General features: G+C 40.4%; 2 protein-coding genes across 6 annotated transcripts; both read right to left on the reverse strand.

Annotated features, from left to right (window-relative positions):
- On the reverse strand, window positions 1-3,871 carry LOC115799855 (agouti-signaling protein-like). The gene is made up of 3 exons (XM_030757158.1): window positions 3,646-3,871; window positions 761-837; window positions 1-522 (listed from the first exon to the last, which is right to left on the reverse strand). The coding sequence occupies exons 1-3, from the start codon at window positions 3,770-3,772 to the stop codon at window positions 313-315; spliced, it is 414 nt and encodes a 137-aa protein (XP_030613018.1). The 5' UTR covers window positions 3,773-3,871; the 3' UTR covers window positions 1-312.
- Window positions 3,872-10,702: 6,831 nt separating this feature from the next.
- Window positions 10,703-19,629, reverse strand: snx16 (sorting nexin 16). Of its 5 annotated transcripts, none has more exons than XM_030757155.1 (9): window positions 19,489-19,629; window positions 17,709-18,255; window positions 17,467-17,553; window positions 15,539-15,687; window positions 15,241-15,310; window positions 14,065-14,201; window positions 13,844-13,957; window positions 12,695-12,734; window positions 11,469-11,598 (listed from the first exon to the last, which is right to left on the reverse strand). In XM_030757155.1, exons 2-8 carry the CDS (start codon window positions 18,114-18,116, stop codon window positions 12,719-12,721), a joined length of 981 nt encoding a protein of 326 aa, XP_030613015.1. In that variant the 5' UTR covers window positions 18,117-18,255; window positions 19,489-19,629; the 3' UTR covers window positions 11,469-11,598; window positions 12,695-12,718. The 5 variants fall into 5 exon arrangements, with proteins under 5 accessions (XP_030613012.1, XP_030613013.1, XP_030613015.1 ...); XM_030757154.1 differs by having other exon boundaries at window positions 12,695-12,737; XM_030757152.1 differs by lacking the exon at window positions 12,695-12,734 and having other exon boundaries at window positions 10,703-11,598.
- Between the last annotated feature and the right edge of the window lie 605 nt (window positions 19,630-20,234).

A 20,234-nucleotide genomic window follows, 5' to 3' on the forward strand; every position in this document is an offset into this window, starting at 1 on the left:
ACGTGTATGCAGTCAGAAAACACTGGACTTTAAAGGTTAAATGCAGCAACATTGTAATCAATATTACAAACAAGACACTATATATTAAGTATTGCTTGATGAAATTCACATTAGAATAAATGTTTATGATGAATATTTTGTTCAAGCAGCTGCCTTTCACAAGAGGTATAAAATCATTTAGACTAAAGACGCCAGCACTGTGACACGCGTCTATTGTTCAATCAGTGACTGCTATAATGCAGCTTTTTTCTTCTGTAGCATGCGTTGGAGTTTATTTTTCAGCTGTGATTTGATGTGACAGGCTGGTTCCTTTTATGTTTTTTTCTCATATTGTGATTTTGTCTTGCGACAGAAGCAGATAGTGTTGAAGAAGCGGCAGTGGCACGCTGCACACGGGTCGCAGCAACCGGACTGAGGCAAGCAGCTTTGCGCAAGCTGGGAGCACTTGATCTTCACAGGATTTGGGCTCACTTTAGCAGGAAGACAAATCTCGTTTTGAGCAGCAGGAGCACCTCTGGGCTTCTGGGAGGTGGGGAGAAAAAAAAAAAACAGGACACAGGATCAGAAGAGCCATCAAAGTCCTCTGGATCCTTACCATAATATTGCCCCAGCTGACTGAAAGCTTTCATTTTGGTAAATGCATCTTTGAACATTTTAAGGCACAGTCATATTATGTATCGCTAACACGTGAAAAGCTAAGCCTCAAACCTGTGTATGTTTTGTGTGTCTGGCAGATTAATATCACAGATCTTAAACTTACTGGCTCAAGAATCCTCTGCCGCTCATAATATCCCCTCCTGGCAAACAGTGGTCTCACCCTGATTTCATTCAGAGACCCTGTTGAAACAACACCAAAACTATTTGCTTAGCTAAGAAAAACTGCAGAACATTTCAGCCAGAGCCTGCTCTGCACCCGGCTTTCAGGTATCAGCAGCCCTGTATCAGTGAGAGCAAATATCACTAATAAGGTCATCTCAGGCACATGCACGTGACTGCAAACACATGCCTCAACCCGCCTGCTTTAGACACAGGCGCACACAAGCGACACAATCACAGGAGAGGAAGTAAAATTAAATGCAACAAAGACAACAAAGTAAAACAGGAAGTAAGTGATTAAAAACTAAACATGGAAACACGGACACACAAATGAGCTGGATACAGGGGAAAGATACAGGTAGATAGACAGAAGGAAACAGAGCAGAATACTGTAAACAGTACTAAGACACTGAGTATCTATTATCGTTTACACATCAGCTCCAGAATATCATCGTTCATCAGGAAAAATAACGGCACATCAAAGTTACTATTATTAAGTCCCCAAATTGCACAGAGGTACCATTAAATCAATATACAAAATAAGATTCTGTGATAACCTGTAAGACAAAGAAATCCATGCATTTTTGGCCACCAGAGGGCCTCAATGTGCTCTTCCATGTCTTAATCTTTCTACCGCTGAAGAGCTGCAAATCATCTTTGGTTTGTTCAGTAAGATAAAAGATACCTGGATGTTTAAGGAGATCAGCACGCAGGCCCATAAATTTCTTTAAAACTGTAGTTGAAAACATTTAGTGACCTAAGTCTAAGGTCACATAATTGAGACTGTGCAAAAATGTAAATCAAAATGGATGGATGGATGGAATTCACACAAGAAACACATGGCAATGCACGAATGTACACTGGATAGTAAAGATGGGACAACTCTCAATTTGCAGCTCATATAATTTTATGGTAGAAATAAATCACTCCTCATATAGATGAGACAAGATCTCTGTAGACAAGCAGCTGCAGCAACCTCATACCCTGCTTAACAGGCCACTCTGAGACTGACGAGGTGATTTACTTGCAGAGAAGCTGTCAGGTGGCAGGTGATAGAGATCCCTGAAGGTTTAACTGCGTCTTGCCTCCCTTCTCTTTGAAACCTTGATTTATGTCATAATAACAATAATAACAAAAAACATTTCTAACTACTTGACATTAAAATAGTTAAGTAGTTAAAAACTTGGGTAACCAGAAGGACAGGTTGCAAACAAGACATTTTTTTTTTTTAATTTTTGGAAAACTCCCCCAAAGTGTTGACATGTTGATATATGTTTTCCTAGGTGATGCCAGCTGTGCTGTGTGGTGCTCCGAGGAGCAGAGGGCCTTCTTCCTTACAGCTCATGTTGTGCTGATGAATCACGGGAGATGCCTGACGTTTTATGGTCTCCCTTTAAACTCTTTAAGTGGAAAATGTTTGGTGGTGCTTTGATCCCTGGCTGTAATCCTATCAGCGCACACTTCCGCAGTTAACAGTAAGACTTCATGAACTTTGCTAAAATTACACAGCAATAAATATTGCACATAAATCAGTCACAATAAAAAGATATGGAACTCAAATACTCTAGCTTTAAACACTTGTAAATCTAACCTCAGTAGTATATCAGAGTGACACCCCAGAGCTGATGGCCTAAATACGCTTTTCATGATTTTGCTGTTTAACTACGTACAGAACAATTGAATTTTTCATGTTCTAATCCAGCATTAAAGTGTGTGAAAATACACCATAGACTTGTAGGTAGTGGGCAGAGTTAAAACTCCATGGATCCATGGCATTTCATGTATGGGCATGAACGAAGGTGTCATTTACAGCAAATAATGACTCAGAGATTAACAGCAGATCACCTTGCAGTCAGCTCGGTACCATTTAAAGTGAATGCGTTTTTACAGCCTTTAAATCAGGGATTGGAAATTAATTTTCCACAAAGTGGCCCCACGAGAAACTGTGACTGCTGTGGAGGGCCGCAACAATAAGCTGAACTCACTTTTGCTCAGTATTAATTTTATCCCTTCATAAGTTTAGCAGCGCAGCCCTTCACAACAATCCCAGTTTCTCACATGGCCTTTTTGGGAAGAATTAAATTCCCACCCCCTGCTTTAAAGGTTGTTTTGACTACAGGGATGACCACACACACACACACACACACACACACACACACACACACACACACACACACACACACACACACACACACACACACACACACACACACACACACTTCACTTGGAACAAGTTACAATTTGTGTTCTTTTCATATAACATTGTGTAGATTCCACAGTGATGATGGAGCTCCTTCATCCAATATGATTCACATTTCTGTCACAAATGTGGCATCAAAATGAACCTGACGGCTGTTGTGTGGGGACTGCAGGTTAGGTTCAGCAACACCTTTATTTCCACGTTTGTCAGGATCAAGAATCCCAGCTTTGCTGTGAGAGTGAAACTGAGTGTTTATTAAAAGTGTACTTAAACCGCTGTGCACGCCGTTTTTAGAGAAAACTGAACAGGAGCGTGATACAAACGTAGTTATAAATGTGCATTAATTACGCTAAGGTTTGCAGAATAAGGTGCCCGCTTAAGGTGGTGTTAGGGTAGTCCTACAATGCTTTTTGTTCCTGCCCCTGTGCAGCAGCAGGCTTATGCAATTCATATTGGGTTTTTTAACTAGAGCAAAATGTCGCTCTGTGGAACATTGCGTTATTTTTGACAACAGCTGACTGGTTTCTCCAAAAATGAGTTCAGCAATTTTATTAGTTTAGTGAACATCCAGGTATTATAACAGTCCGGTGTCGGCTGGTTTGTGTCAGATGTGTGTCCTATGCACTCACCTGTGCTCGGAGAGGCTCGGGCCCTGCTGACCGTCACGTCCCCGCGGGCAGCGGCTCGAGGATCGCTGATCCGACGGCTTCCAAAGGCCAGCTGCGCAATACACAGACACAGCAGCGCCAGCTTCATCCTGACGGTGCCAGCGCGATGACACACGGGACCCCTGCCGGGAAAAGGCCTTGTGTTGCGATGCCACCTGAAGCGTATAAAGACAACCTGTTACTTGGATGGCCTGATCTCTCTGTCCGCTCCTCACTCGTCTCCAACTTTGATATATTAAAGAGGCAGGCTCACACACGCAGGGTACACACCCCTCTTTGTCTTGACGCCTCTACCCCCCCACCCATTGACCTACATGATTTTCATCGCGTTTATTTACTTTAAACAATTAGATTTGTTTTCTATCCTTAATAAATTAAAAAGAAAAACTTTTATTCACAATTATTTACTGCCTTTATCACACCATGAAGAGAGTATATTTATTTATATAGATGTATCAGGATGCTTTTTTTTTTTTTTTTTGGTTCTACTAATTTGAAAGAAGTAGTGTTCGTTTATTTACTCTAAAGTGTCAGTGCTAACTGCAGAGGGTCACAGAAACCTCTGTGCGAATGACTAAAACGTCCCAAAATCAGAACACAAGTGGGCAACCTGCCTTGGATGTTTTTACGTGATTATTTAGTCCACTTGAAATGTATCTAATTCTATCCTTGCTGCCTTTATCAAATGAAACCGTGGTAAGTTTTATTCGTTTCAATTCAAGCCGAAATGTGTAGCTTTTCAGCGATGAGCTTGATGAATGCAGCAAAGGCAGCTCAATAAATTAGGCTCCTAATGAAAGATGATCAGAGCATTTATATTGTGTGGGAGTTAAAAGCCCTTCAGGGAACCTTGTTTTTTGTGGTTTGAAGGAAGGAAGGAACTTGATGGAAACCTGCGGTTATTTCTCTTCACTGTGCTGACTTTTCTAAGTGGCTCCCGCAGCGAAATTGTGCGAAGCACTGACTCTCTGTACTGCAAAAATAAAAACAGTAAACTTGTACTGAATATCACAAGCTTTTCTATTTTAGCGCCTCATGAAGCAAGAAATTAACAGACTAACTTCGGTTAACACACAATTTTTTAAAGCAGCTTTTAATTTAAAGCATGTTTAAAATGATTTACAGTGGATGCACCGGAGATGTAATATTATCCCCTTTCCATGCTGCTAAAGCCAGTCAGAAATGAAAGGCAGCAGCTTGGCCTTAACTTAGGCTTTACATTGCTGTCTTATATAACTGCAGTTCATATGTGTGTGTGTGAGCGTAATGGGGATTCTTAGGCAGGACTTTATCAAAATATTCATATAGCTGTGCTTCATGGCTTATTCCTCGTGTGTCCCCAAGTTTATAAAGAAATGTGTTAAACCCATGAATGCATTTATAAGATACAAGAGCAGCAATTTCAGGCTCATGTCTGATTTCACACATAAGAGCATCATCTGGCATCCACATGTTTAGTACAGCCACTTGCTGAATAGTGAGCCCGATAGAGCTTTTTATTAACTGCAAGACTCCATTGTTGCTGATCCCAAACACACTGCCAATGCGGTAAAAGCATACCTGGATAGAAAAACACACAGTAGAACTCTGTCAGTCATGGACTGGCCTCCCGAGAGCCCGGACCTCCCTCAACATTGCTGAAGCAGTGTAGGATCATCCTGACAGAGAACAGAACAAAAGGCAGCCGACATCCAAAGAAGAGCCACAAATGTCCTTCAAGAAGCCTTTGCATGGTACTGTATTGTGAGGATGGTAATCACAGTTTAAGGAAGCTTTAAGTATGATTACAGTGTCCTTATTTGTATTGTGTGCGTCTACAATAGCCTAAACTTGTCCATTCATATTGTAGCTTGTCAGGATGTTCCAACAGTAGCAAATTCTGGATATTAGTCAGGATGTTATGCACGCTCTGTCATCCTGAGATGTTCTGTGTTCATTCAGCTGCTCGGGCTGCATTTTATTTCCCTTCATGTTAGAATACAAAGGTCTGTAACACAGATAAGAATGTGAAGAGTGATGCTCTGTTCATAAGAAAGGAAGATCTCTGAAGTGAACTTAATGTTGAGGTTCTGTTTTAAGTTAATCTGCTTTTTTAATAAGGCAGCCTCTTGGCTTTATTTGGGTTGCCAGTGCGGCCTTAATGTTGAAGAAATATACCAACAGCACATGAGATAATGAACCAAAAAAGGGAAAGAATCAAAACAGAAGTTACACTTGTCAGGCCTAAGCGGCTCAGTCTTTCATAAATTGAACAAAAGCCCCGGTCAGCGAGATTTAGGAGTTTTAGCCACAGCTTCCAAACAGATAAGCCAAGATCACTTAGATTTGATGAATGACAGCCTTTAACTGAAACTTATTAAGCCACTCTGCTTCACTCTATCAAGGAAAATATGACCTAGACGCTTCTGCCCAACTATGAGCATCCAAGAAAAATTTTTAGATGTGCCAGGAATATGAAAACCAGACTCAGGGGCTCCTTCAATGTGAGATGATGATGATGATGTTTTTAAAAGGGCTCCAGAAAAGATTCACAGTGAGCTGTCATGGAGCCAAAAGGATGTCATTCATCTTTTATTATTTTAGAATAAGCAAACATCTTCGGGGAGCCGAGGGCACAGAAATTATTCTCTTTATTGAGGTTGGGAATTGAACAACACCCAGTCTTATAAAGAGCAGTTAAAGGGGAAAGTCCCAGAAGTGGCTTTAACTGGTCCTTTGGAAAAGTTTTGCGAACTCTGCAGGAACGCCCCACTCATGGGAGAAGAGTTGGTGTCCGTGACCTCCCCTTCAAAGGAAACTGTGAAGCAGCACAGGAAAACGAGACGTACAACATCACAATTCAAAACGCTGGGGCTAAAAATTTCAAAACCCAACAAAACCAACATCCATAATAAGCTGGCACTGGTAGCTGTAATACACTGCACTTTGATCTAAGTGTGTTGTTATTAGAAGGGAGAGGAAGTGGAACTGAAGCCAAAACAGTGGGAATGACTGAAATTTTAATAATAGTTGTGTATTTACAGTTTTATACTTTTTAAACGGTGTGTGTATATATGCAGTTTATGTTTGACACGTGTGATTCCATATCTGCAGTGCTTGGCAGCTATGAAGAGTTTGCAAAGCTTCAAACTAAAACTATCTTTTTATTCTAAAATAATGTAGACAGAATAATACTGACTGATGGTGCATGATCAATAACAAGGCTTGTTTTGCATGTTTTTTGACACTTGGCAGATACACAGTTTTGCAGGTAAAGGTGGTGTATGCATCATGGTGTATGTAACCTCTCTCACATCACTGTGGAGGAATTTTGGCCCACTCTCATTTATAGCGTAGCTTCAGTTTATTGACATTGGTCGGCATCTGCTCATGCTTCGCTCCCTTAAGGTCCTACCACAGCATTTCAGTCAGGTTGAGATCTGGACTTTGACTGGGTCATTGCAACACCCTGGTTCTTTTCTTTTTCAGTCATTCTGTTGGAGATTTGCTGCTGTGCTTCGGATCGTTGTCCTCTTGCATGAGTCAGTTTCAGTCAAGCTTTAGCTGTCAGACAGATGGCCTCATACAGTATTTGACTCTAGAATACTTTGGTATACAGAAGAACTCGTGGTTGACTCAGTAACTGCAGAGTGCTCAGCTTCTCTGGATGCAAAACAAGCCCAAATCACTACCCCTCCACCACCGTGCTTGACAGCTTGTGTGAATTAGATCCAATATGCTTCTTTTGGTTTTTGCCAAACATGTTTGGAAGGGCTGCAGGAGAAAGCCTCTTCTCTCTAAAAAGAACACAGCAGCATGGTTTAGGTTTGCAAAGCTGCAAAGTTTCACACTGCAAGACTTCACAAGACCAGCAAACTGCTAAAACTACTGGAAGCAGTAAGGGTGTACTTAGTTATTCACAGAACTGCAGAGTCCTATGAAAACTTTCTTTTTCTGTGACTGATGGATGGAACCACTGTGGGGGAGTGCTATGTTGTGAGCACGCTTGGTTAGCAACTATTTAGGTCCATCACAGACACCCATTAATGAGTGTTAAATAACAAAGAAATTAAATGTTAAATTTCACATTTTATTGACTGAATGAAAGCAATTCTGTAAAGAAGAGGGGACCAGAATTCCTCCACAGTGATGTGAAAGACTCACTGCCAGTTACCACAAATGCTTGATTGCTGTTCTTGCTGCCAAAGGTGGCACAACCAGTTATTGGGTTTAGGGGGTAATTACTTTTTCACACAGGACCAGGTAGATTTGGATAACTTTTTCCCCCGATTATGTGAAATCCATCCATCCATCCTCTTCTGCTTATCCTGTTCAGAGTCAATCATTTAATAACTGCACTTTGTATTTACTCGGGTTATAATATTACAATTTGTTTGATGATCTGAAACATTTAAGATAGATGTGGAGTACAATCTTTCTTATTAAAGAAAAAGTCTTATAATCCATAAGCAACAGTGAAGATTCATCAACAGTCTGTGGTCAGGTAACATTTAGGTATAAATAAGAGCCCTGCAGACAAACGGGGTTAAGTTAGCAGAAAACAGATGACCTACTGTAACTCTGTCCACCTGGATTAACCAGCTATACATACACTACTGGCTATTTCAGCGTGTTCCACGTGGGTCTGCCATGATTTTTCCTACACATTTTTCTGGCCTTAGTCCAAGAATATTATATGATATACACTATATACCCATCGAGTGCATATTAGTGTTTTCACATTTCTAATTCAGCATTCAGGATGCCTAAGAGAGTTCAGGCTGTGAAGAATAAAGGTGGTCATTCCAAATACTGACTTTCAAGCTTGTTAGAAATGTACAAATTCAGGTTTTGCCTTATACTACACTTCCATGTATGTTTACACATTTCAGCGAATACATTTCATAGCAAAGTACAATGAAATAGTCATTCTCACACTGCCAGTGGCACATGTAAGTAATATGTCAATAAAGCTTGCAACATTGCTGAATGTAGATACTTGTTGCAATTGTATTACATGTTAAAGATTTATGTATAATTTGTAAAAAAAATAAATAATAATAATAATAAAAGGACAAGCAAGGACTTACAGAGCTACGCCATTCAAATACTGAGTGTACCAACTAGACCAATGGAAGGAGCAATGACTATTGCTAATAAGAAACTGGTGCGGCCCTCACTGTAACAGCTTTTAATCAAGAAATTCAGACAAATCAGAATTTCAATGTTCCAGGACAAAAGTGGCATAAATGGCAGTACTGCATCACTTCCATCGCACTGAAAACCTATGCTCACACAGTGCCATATGCCCTTGGACGAAGAAGGGGGCCAAAAGCAGATGGTGTTTCAAAGTGATAAGATTATAACGGTCTTCAGTCACTCATTGAGCAGCTGAGGTGAATGTCGTCAAACTCACATCTGTGAAGGAAAGCCTGTGGAAAGCCACAACACCTTGTAAAGTTGAATCCCTCGAACATTACGTTGTGCTGGAAAGAAACGACTTCCATATGGGTGCTACAAGTATTTACTGCTTGGACAGTATATGCATAGTTGTCATGGGAGTTCCTCCATAATAAAGCTGTATATTGGCAGGGGAGGGTTTACACATGTAAAGACAAAATGGTGGTAGAGACACATTTGCTGTTTTATGGAAGTATCATTTTTTAAAACGGGCCATACTATAGCTGTGAAAGTCCACAGCTGGCCTGACAGTTTCCATCACACGATACCGACAAAGCTTAAATGTGAGGACGCAGGAAACGTAGACGCTTTCAATATATCACTCTGTGTTTAATTGTGTGTGAATTAAATATTTCTGATAAATATCTTTGCTACAGTATGTGTAACAATATCTACAGCATACATTTCAGATCTGATTATTCAGCAAACAAACCCTTTAAATCTGGGACATTATTGGTGATATCAAATTTTTACTTGTATAATTTTTTTTTTTATAGTGCAACTACAAGTGTATATCTGAACTAAAATTCCATATCATTTCATGTAATGTAACAAAAACATGTCATTTTCAGTCTATTCCAAGCAACAACATATACATAGAAGTGTTATTTAAAACAGTTCCATAAGGGGGTGCAGTGAATATGTAATACATGTAAAACATGTCATACACAAATCTATAAAGCTATCCCAACATATATATATATATATTTAAAAAAACAAAAAAAAAAACAAAAGAGCCGAGTGGAAGTATTCAAGGCACTTAGAATTATACAACACATGAATTTACAGACAAACAAAACACAGGTAAATTAAACGTCAAAATTTTAGATACAGTTGGGAACCAGGACAGATTAGGTGAGCTAAAAGGCATATTTCTGTGTTAAAGCAGTAAAAACAATATCCTAGCAAACACTGCGCGTTGCCATTCATCCATAAAGTGCATCACACGACCTGTTTCAGGCCTAGTTTGAGACAATTCAACATCCCCCGTGGCCGCTATATACTTGATAAAGTCCTCATGAAAGAGTGAAAACAACAGCCGCTCAGCAAAGACCACATGTGGAACATCTGCCTCAAGTGTTAAGTTCAAAAATATGGCTTTTGTGGATGATTTAACGAACAACAGTCTTGATGCAGATACGGAGCCAACAAGGCTGAATTGTGAGTTTATTAGTTGCCTATGGCATCCACTTTTTCCTGAAATACCAGTACGATGTTTTTGCATCATAAAAAGCGCTGACGTCTTTAAACCATGACTATGCTGATAAAACGATGTCTTATTCCCCCTTTTTACCCCCCAGCCTATCAGGTCATAATTAACAGGATTTTTTTATGTAAAATAGCACCACTGTATACTTGAGGAGCTGACACCACTTTAAGCGTCCTTAACCCAAATTACAATCTTCCTACAATCTAGTTTTATCAGCTGGGATTTTGAGAAATCTGGCAATGAAACTTCTGTCACTCATATATTCAGTGGAGGTCACACGGTTACTCAGGATGTCCCAAAACATGACTGTCAACGGTGACTACTTCTGCAAAGGCAATGCACTCACACGTGGCACTAAAACAGGATGGAGCGTAGGCTTTTAGATGCACCAGAAAGTGAAAACGCAATGAAATTTTTCAAGAAGGGACTGTCTCTACCAACAACAGTAAATGGCAGTACAATGCAAGGATAGAAGTGCAAAAAAAACAATTGACCAATCCTCTGTGAAACACACTTGATACCAGCTTATCCTGAGTCAGACTTGTTTGTACAGCCACATGGGGGTGTCGTTTCCCTGGTTTGAAAAGAGGGCCACTTGTCACAACTAAGGATCCATAAGGCAAAGCACAGCTGCAAAAACTAATGAGATGATTTTATACAGATGGTCACAATTGTGAAAATCATGTTTATTTTTTTTTTTTTTGGGGTCTAGAATCTTGACTCTGTCTTTGGGACTGCAGGATCTAACTGATTAAATCTGGTGGCAGCTGCTATAGGTTCAAAAGTGAACTAGTGGGACCAAGAAATTCCAGCGCACTGTGAGGAAGATCCACCTAGTCTGAGGTTCTCAAGGTCTTCAACATCCTCTGTAGGTGCCAGATAAAATATCTTATTACTTGGTGCTTTTAGGATACAGCCATTCTCTCTTAAGCCCAGGCCTTTAGGGAACTGCTGCATCATCCAACTCCAAGACTGGAAGATGAAATATCAGCAACACTCTGAAAGGTGGTAAGATGAAATGTGACAGGAGGTGGGAAAGGCAAAGTCAAAACAAAAACACAAAAAAGCTCCAACAAAATACAGTTGGAGTCGTGCTGCGGCGAGGAGAAAAAAGGGAAGAGGAGACGAGGAGGACCAGGGTTTGCCGTTAGTGTTCTGACTTCTTGTGGTAGAGCTGAGTGACCTGGATGACCGGAGGAGAGACGCTGAGCGACGGACCGCACCAGCAGGCAGAGGACCGCACAGGCTGCACGTCACACCTGCCACTGGAGAAAGGGAAGTGAGAGCAGAAGAAATACATTCAGATGTGACTGAAAGTGATAAAATGTGCCAACTATAGAACTCAGATAATACAAAGACAGACAGAGAGTCCACCAGAAAAGCTCAAAGTGTGAGCCACTGATGTGGGGAGACCAAGACATCAAGTTATTAACGCCACAGCACCAGAATACTACAGATACAGATCAACTGAGAACAGACAAGACAGGTTTTCTATCCAACTCTCTAGTATCTGTTAAAACTGGGTATCAGGACTGTTTACTGCTGGTCTACTAAGTATTATATACAGTAACTGGAAGCAACATTTATTTTGTAGACGTTGTCAATACAACAAACAGGAAGAGGAAGAAAGAAAAACCTGCAATCCCTCAAATCCAAACACGTACAACAGCCATGTAATGAACACACATCACCATGATGTGAGGCACGCACACCACGTGTTAGTCATATGTGATGCAGCACGGCACAGACAGGAGAGAGCACAGAACATTCGAGTACAACAAATGCACACCACAGCTGGGGTAAAATCATTTTCAGGTCGCTCAATTCGAAAATAGAAGCTGTATTTAACATCCTTTAACTCATGTAGCTGCACATTTTTAAATATTTATTTTTTCCTGGTGGGACTGCTGCATGAGGAGGGAGAAAAAAAAACAAAAAAAAAAAATCAATCATCCAGAGGTCCTAAACTTATATCTAGTCTGTTAAGACTGGACTTTGTTCAGGAGAAATGTTTAAGGAATTTTCTAGAACTAGTTGTACTGAAAGTGAACTCACCCCAACCCTGAGAAACAACCTGACTCCAAGCACTTTAAAGACAGGTTTGTTTGTTTTTTCAAATAAGTCTTAATACAGTACTTGTTGTATGTGTGGTCACAGGGACATGAGAGAAGCTGCACATTTACCATGCGAGTACTGTACATAGACTGACTTGAAAGCAATCTGAACCTATCCTTAAACACAATATCATTAAAAATGATACCTTTACTGTACATTTAGCAGTGGGATGCATGTTACTGGCAAGAAGAATGGGGAAAGACAGTATGCCATAGTGTTAGCCTGCTGAGCTGCAATGTAAAGTACCTCACAGGTTATGTGGCTCTTTTTTCAGATTGGGGCAGCGCTGCTGTGAAATATGAGGGTGAAACACAAGTGAAAACATTTTAAAAAAGAAAAGAAGGTGTGACAAAGTGACAACATTAATGATAATTATCTTTAAAAATCTTTTATCTTTAAAATAAGAATCATCTTCACAGACATATATAACAATGTTGTTTTGTTTTTTTTTAAATAATTACAATTACACACTAATGTGTGTTGTCTTTATGGCTCCCATGTGGATCTGAAATTAATTACTGAAACATTTGGGTCTGCATTTCTTGACATCAAAATACCAGGAACATAACGGCATAACGGTATCTGATAAATAAGATCCAACACTTGAATAAAAACCAACATCTGTGCAGCAATGAGAACCACAGTTCAAATCCACAACTCCAAGTTGCTCTCTGTGAGATGCTGGAAAACAATTTTGACTTTTCATGTTTCTTTACAAGCAGCTTTTACTTATAGTAGAGTATTTTTTTTAATTGCAGTATTTGTGTCTTTGCTTAAAAATGTGAAAACCTTTCCCACTCGGGGGGGGAAGGGTAAACTGAACCCTGTACTCCACAAGTCTTATTCCCATGAGATCAGAACTTACTGCAATCTACTTAACTAAGGCGGTAGAGGATGAAGCAAGAAGGTCCACACACTTCAGGGCCTGGTCACTGCTGTGCAGTCAGTAAATCAGCTGGGACCATTTTCTCCCCAGCCAATGGCAGAAAACTTCATCTTTAGATGAGACAGATCTTCATTTCCAACTGTTTTATTTCTTTCTAAGTGGTCATATTTTAGTAATGAGCCTACAGGATTTTTCAGTCCTTTCCTGTTTACTACATTAACTGCTGTTGTAAATCCAACACATTTCATTTGACTTTAAGGCTTCCAGCAGTTAATGGGCCATAATGCTTTTACTTTGCTGACAGTCTTCTGTGAAGTTTTATTAATACCAGATTAAATGAAAAACAAAAAAAACAAAAGTTGTATGTAAGATGGAAAGGGAAATACTTTGGAAGCTGAAATTAATGACTGGCGACCAAGGCTGTGGTCTTTTGTTAGTGTCAGTAACACACTACATCAAACCTACTTGTGTTATTGTTACCATTTGTGGGTTTTCTGAGCGTGTCTTACCCGGTGTCTTCAGGTATGTCCTGATCGGCCTCTGCAGCGGACGACTCCACATCTGCATCTGCACTGCTCTCACTGCCCTGAGCTGACAGGTGACATGGACTAACACTCTCACCACTGCAACAGGGATTCACACACATACAACCAAACAGGTTATCCTGTCACTGGTGAGCCTTTTGTGAATCTCCCTGCAAACCTAAGTATGTGTACGTTTATCTACTGACTTGATATGCTTTTCCAGTAGTAGGATAGCCTGCTCCCTCTCCTCCAGCCTCCTCTTTAGGGAGGCAATCTCCTTTTGCTTTTCCAGCAGCTCCCTCTGGAGACGATAGTTGCTCTCCTCCAGAGTCTCACAGAATGCCTATTGGGGGGAAGGTGGGGGTGTAAGGAGCAAAGATATTTATTTCTCCATCACTGGAAACATCACTGGAAACATAAATCTGAAGCAGAATATTTCAACGCCCATATTCAAGAGCTGGAAACACATTATTTTCACCAAATGCTGTTTTGTTTGGTGGCTAGAGAACACAGCAGTTGTTTCCAAAACAATCAATCCATCCATTTTATTCTGTTTATTCAATTATTCTTACTTTCTTTTTAAGTGGTCATTTTACAAAGTTGTCTTTACCTTGTGTGTATGGTGATTTTGTCAGACATCACTGTCTTTGAATATTTTTTAATGACTAACAAGCCTCTGGAGCCCCTCCTCCCCAAAAATAGTATTCAGACATACTTCCTGACATACTTTAGATGCTGGTTTGCTTTTGATGACTTTTCCACGTAGGCCCCGTTTGCTGCACAGTCCAGCAGTCTAATAACAGTAGTATGTGAGATTAGGCAGTGGTCTACCTGATTTGGTGATATGCAGTACAGGAGCTCCACTGTTCTGTCTCAATTTCTGCTCATCCTGTGCATACATCCTGTGTTTATTCTGTGACCAATCAGATCCCGTCTTATATTTTACCCCAGTGCAGAAACAAAATTTCTAGGGAGTCAGACTCCAGAGTTATTCTCTGTCCGAGTTCTGCAAAATTATAAGGTCTTTACCTTGTACCATAAAGCAAATACCCTTTATTTCTTTTAGATGTGACACAATCAGCAAAAAGGTAAGACGCTAAAGATAATTTTGAGCTTTATTTTATTGAGCTACATTTCCATTACAGTCCCTTACAATTTGCACAGCGCACAAGACTGAGAAGCTGCCTATCCATGCTCTGTTTTGACAATTGTTTAGGTCACCTGTTTAGATTTCAGCACTGCGACTGGTTAACTTTATGAAAGATAGTGCAGCTCATGATAATGATTGATTTAGACACGTTTGATTATAATGAAGTTAATTCTGCCATAAGCAGAATTAAAAATAAATAAATAAATAAATCTGGTGGCCTTGCTGCACTTACCCTGCTTTCCTCCAGACTGTCAAAAGGCCCAGGTGGGTCATCGAGACACAGAAACTCTCTCACTGGCAGGCTGTCAAGGACAATAGTTGATCTAAGATGCGTGTATTTCTAAAACAGGTCAGCTCACACTGATATTGGTTATCTTTTTGGTTATATATGCATTTCCAGACTAATGCACTAACTAAAGAGTTAAGGTAACAAAGTCTGTCTACATTAACGACTCAGGATGACACAAAATATGAAATATGGCCCAGTAACATTTTTACTATTAAGCCCAGTGCATGACAGACTCACATACCAGTTGGCAATGTCCTTGTGTGCAACTAAGTTTTGCAAAAAAGCCTGTAGTCCCAGCTGTCTGTCTTCCAGGAAGTTGCTATCATAGTTATCTTTGAACCACCGCTTAGGAGGCAGTGAGAGGCGGAAGCCTGGAAACATCTCCTTTAGCTGGAACAAATACACACACATACGCACACGCAGAGTGAGTGTCACATGACTGCCCTTACACACAGCTACAGGCTACATAAAGCCTGTGTAAACATAATGCAGAGATAAAACTGATATAAGGCCAAGACAAATGGTTTCTACTTTCACCCAGCAGACAAACTCTGCTTCAGCACTATGTGCTCAGATCAAGACTGCACTCAAGCAAATCAGAGCATTCCTATCTCTATATCTGACTAAATAACCACCTCACAATAGAGAAACAAAAATGTCATTTGGGATACAAATGTTAATTCTAAGTGTCATTTTTGTTTAATCTGCATTAAAAATAACAACCATATATTCAAAACACCTTTTCAAAGTGGAAATATAAGCTGACACTCCTTTTATCACATAGGTGACAGTCCAAATTTGTGTAATGCATTATAGTTGTATCATATTATTGACTTTATGTATTTTGAGGGAAAACTGATAAAAACAAACAAACATGCGGCTGGAGAAGTCTGACGTGTAAGCTTGTTGCATGAGGTTTAGCATAGCCAGGACACAGTAAGCATGTATTCAAGTGTGACTGTATGAAACATAAGTACACAAATAGAAAGCATGCGGGTTCTGCTGGGATTATGCAAGACGTTTCTATACATGTTGCCAGGTTCTTTTTTCTGAAGTCCTAAATGTCATCAAGAACTAGGACTGCCTACTTTCTTTGGAGCACAGGCAGACACTTTCAGTAGAAACTGTTGTGCTGATTTCAAGATTAATTACAACTCATTGTCAAATGTTTCTGTTGAACAAACATGCAAGCTCACTGCCCTGTGCCAAGTCCCTCTGCTCTGAGTTAAAGCTAATCATGTCTACCTCCCTCTATGCTAATTTGCATTCAACATTCAGGAAAGCCTGGTGATATGTTTGACTGTATGTAGAAGCTCTGTGTTAATACGTGGCCCTAGTGTCAATTTACTCACAGGGAGGTGGCCTGGGGTGTGTATGCACACAGCTCTGTTTTCACACATGATTGCCTCTGCCATCTGATTAAACTTCATAATGAAGTGATGCTGGCTGAGGTCTGAACTACAAAATGTTTGTCGTGAGCTCCCCTGTACGGAGGCAGCGCCCTATTAGGAAAACCTTTTCATGTGTAGCCCATGCCAGGTGTGTCTGCCTTGTGTTTGCTTGTCTCTCATCTCAAAGGTTCACTCACAGCACAAAATAAATATCTTTCTGCTCCCCATAACATTTTAAAGATGGAGAAAAATAATCTAAATTCTGCAAGAGTTACTAAAATAAACTTTCACTGTACAAGCGCACAATGAATGAGACCTCGCAGCACGATTTGCAGGAATGGAGGAGAGGATGTCCACACCTGCTCTTAATTCTCTGCCTCCTACTGTGTCTATAAAATTAAAATGTGAATTGCTTTTAATAGGGTTTAATTTTTCCAACCCTTACATCTTTTAAACATTTTCCCTACATATAGTACTATCAGAAAACAGGATTGCTCTTCTGTCACCCGTGACTATGTACTTCCCAAAACCACAAGAGTCCTGATCTCCTAGTTGGCTCAGGCCCGCTGGCTGTTTGAGAACAGTAGGCTTCTTTGTGCAGCTCTAATCACTTTCACTGAGCATTACAAAACAAAAGAAAGCACACTGAAAGCAAAAGGATTGATAGAAACTGGTGGCTTCAAATGGGAGAGGACTATAATAAAGTTTATCCTCACAAGGCCTTATGGTTTGGGACTGCCCATTTAATCCCATGTAGAGACAGCACACCCAAATGCACCTTGTCATTGAGTCTGGAGAAGTCAGTGTATCTTCTGAAAATAACCCAGCTCTCATCCAGAGTCTTCCTCACCAGGATCTTATATACCTAAAGCAGAGAAAACATCTTTAACAACTGCCCATTGTATTTGCTTTAGTGTTTAGCAACTGATAAATACGTTTGCATGCTGCTAAGCTACAAGTCAATAAAGACTAAACGTAGCAGACAAAGGTTGCTATGAAGACATGCTAACTGATTCATACCGTGAACTTGGCCCTCTCCTCCATGACCTCATACCCCAGCACAGTGGGGGTGATGGGCCTCTCCTCAACTTGCTGGCTCCCAGAAGGATCTGATATAGATCGAGGGCAGCTTGTGTATTCTACAGATGGCTCCAGAGTCCCGTTCAACCTGGCCCGTGTAACAGGACTTTGAAGGGGTGGGGGCGTTCGACTGCGACCAACCTTGTCCACGCAGCGAGACTGATGCTGGGAACCTAATCCTCCGCATCCGACTCCCTCCCCAGCGATCCTCGTGATTGAGGATGAAGACTCCGAGCTGCTGGAGACGCTTCCCAGTGATGAAGCTCGCTGTGCTCGTCTCAGCTTATTGCTACCACGTGACATGGCTCTGTCCATGGGCACAGGAACGGGAACAAAAGGCGATGCCATTACCCTGAGTTGCGTGTTCCTGCCGTGCCACCATAGAAGTCAAAGTTTCTCACACCGAGCTTGCTTCGTTATAGCAGTGTTGTGTGAGGAAGAAGTCTAGCGGAAGTGTTCGGTCTGAGGGGCTGACATTGAAGACAGTCTAGAAAAAAAAACAGCAAGAATTATTAAATTGCTTCTAGGTTTCCAATAAAGATTACTTCATCTAATAACTTCACCCTGAATCCACATAAATGTGGCACAATCTGTCAACCAGCGCCACCCCAGAATACCAAACCATAAGGGTACATGAATTATTGACATGAGCCACATGGCATTTATAATTTATGACTTTGTATATTATGTGTAAAATTCATTATGGTAAAAGCCTGTAAAGACCTGACTCTAATGTCAACTTCAAGCTATAAGAGGAAGAACCTGCATTCTGGTTTAGATGGAAGAGCAAAGCAAGAGAAACCAACAGCTACCTGTCCAAAGTGTGCACATAATTCAGAGCTGCTCTGAGAAACCGCTCAATCCACTCCATAGGACTACAAATGTCAACCCTCAGAGAATAGTAGTGACATATTTAACGGGAACATACGCTGTGAAAATATTGCGATTTTAAGGCAAACTAAAAACACACAGCCGCACAAAGGAGAGCTGTAAGAGGTAAACACAATGGCAGAGGTCATTTATGGCACTCACTCATTCCGGCAAAACCCGGTGGCAGAGCTGACACCACAGCCAGCGTTACAACAAAGCACGGGCTTCCTGATGTTATTACCCTGCTTGATAATGATAAATCACATTTTAAAACAATACAGCCAGCCTCCCTCCGGTATGTTAAGTTAGCGGGCAAGCTAACCTTACTCGCTGAGATTCACGGCGTCCTTTCCGAGCCGCGTGAACTTCATTGAGAAAACATTTTCGCGTAGTTGGCGTACTCTTAACCTGCTCTTTAATTTAGGTAGCAACTACTACAAAGACGCAATCCATACGGCGGTATTATTTCACTGTGACAGTTGGCTGCACTTTAACGTTAGCCAATACTAGTTACAGTTAGTTGTAGTTCACTACAATACAGAGTAAGCTAACTCAAATTTTACTGAAATAACAGCTGCTTACAATAACAGTACCATGCCCGATTAAGTTTAGAATTTTCAATACTTTATCGGATGTCTTTTATTCATCTTTTTCACTTGTCGCATTCGTCCAGTAATAAACAAGCCAACATTTAACCAGCAGTTTTGAATTGTGTCTGGTGCGCCCCCATCCCACTGGAAGAACCGGGGATAATGCTATCACATTACATCCACGTTAGCTAGCGAGCTAAGACGGAGAGCGTGTGTGGACAAAGCTAAGATGACGCTCAGTGAAAGGGTCTCTGGCTTACCGCAGGAGTCCAGATATCCTTCTCTGTCCGGAAATGTGTTTACTACAGACATAGAGCCCAATTTGTGATTGCCCTGTTGCTGTTTACCCGCTGCCGTATCTCCTCCCTCCGTGTTTTCATGTTAGCATGCTGGAACTCGGACCACAATGAGGGCAGTGTCTGAAGAAAGCACGAGAGGGCGCCGTAACATCCTTTATATTATACGAAATGCCCAAAGCAAACTATATATATATATATATATATATATATATATATATATATATATATATATATATATATATATATATATATATATATATATATATATATATATATATATATATATATATATATATAGCAGTGCATGCATCCAGTTACCTAAGCCTGCTTCAGACTATAAGCAAGAAATATACAGTACCCTTCATAATTACTGGAACAAAGACAATATGTGACAAAACTGCAGGCCTTCAGCTTTAATTCAAGGGATTTTATAAAAATATAGCATCAACTGTTTAAGAATTAAAGCCATTTTTATACACAGTCCCCGATTTTCAGAAGTTTAAAAGTAATGGGACAAACTAACATGAATTTAAATATAAAGTCTTTTAATAGTTGGATTAAAAAAAAAAAATTTCAGCCAATGTCTGCCTGAAGTTTAGAACCCATGGACATCACCAAATGTTGTGTTTCCTCCCTTGAGTTGCTCCACTGGGCCTTTACTGCAGCCACCTTGATTTGCTGCTTATTTGTGGGTCTCTCTGCATTCA

Source organism: Archocentrus centrarchus, chromosome 20 (assembly GCF_007364275.1).
Source record: "Archocentrus centrarchus isolate MPI-CPG fArcCen1 chromosome 20, fArcCen1, whole genome shotgun sequence".
Lineage (NCBI taxonomy): Eukaryota > Metazoa > Chordata > Actinopteri > Cichliformes > Cichlidae > Archocentrus > Archocentrus centrarchus.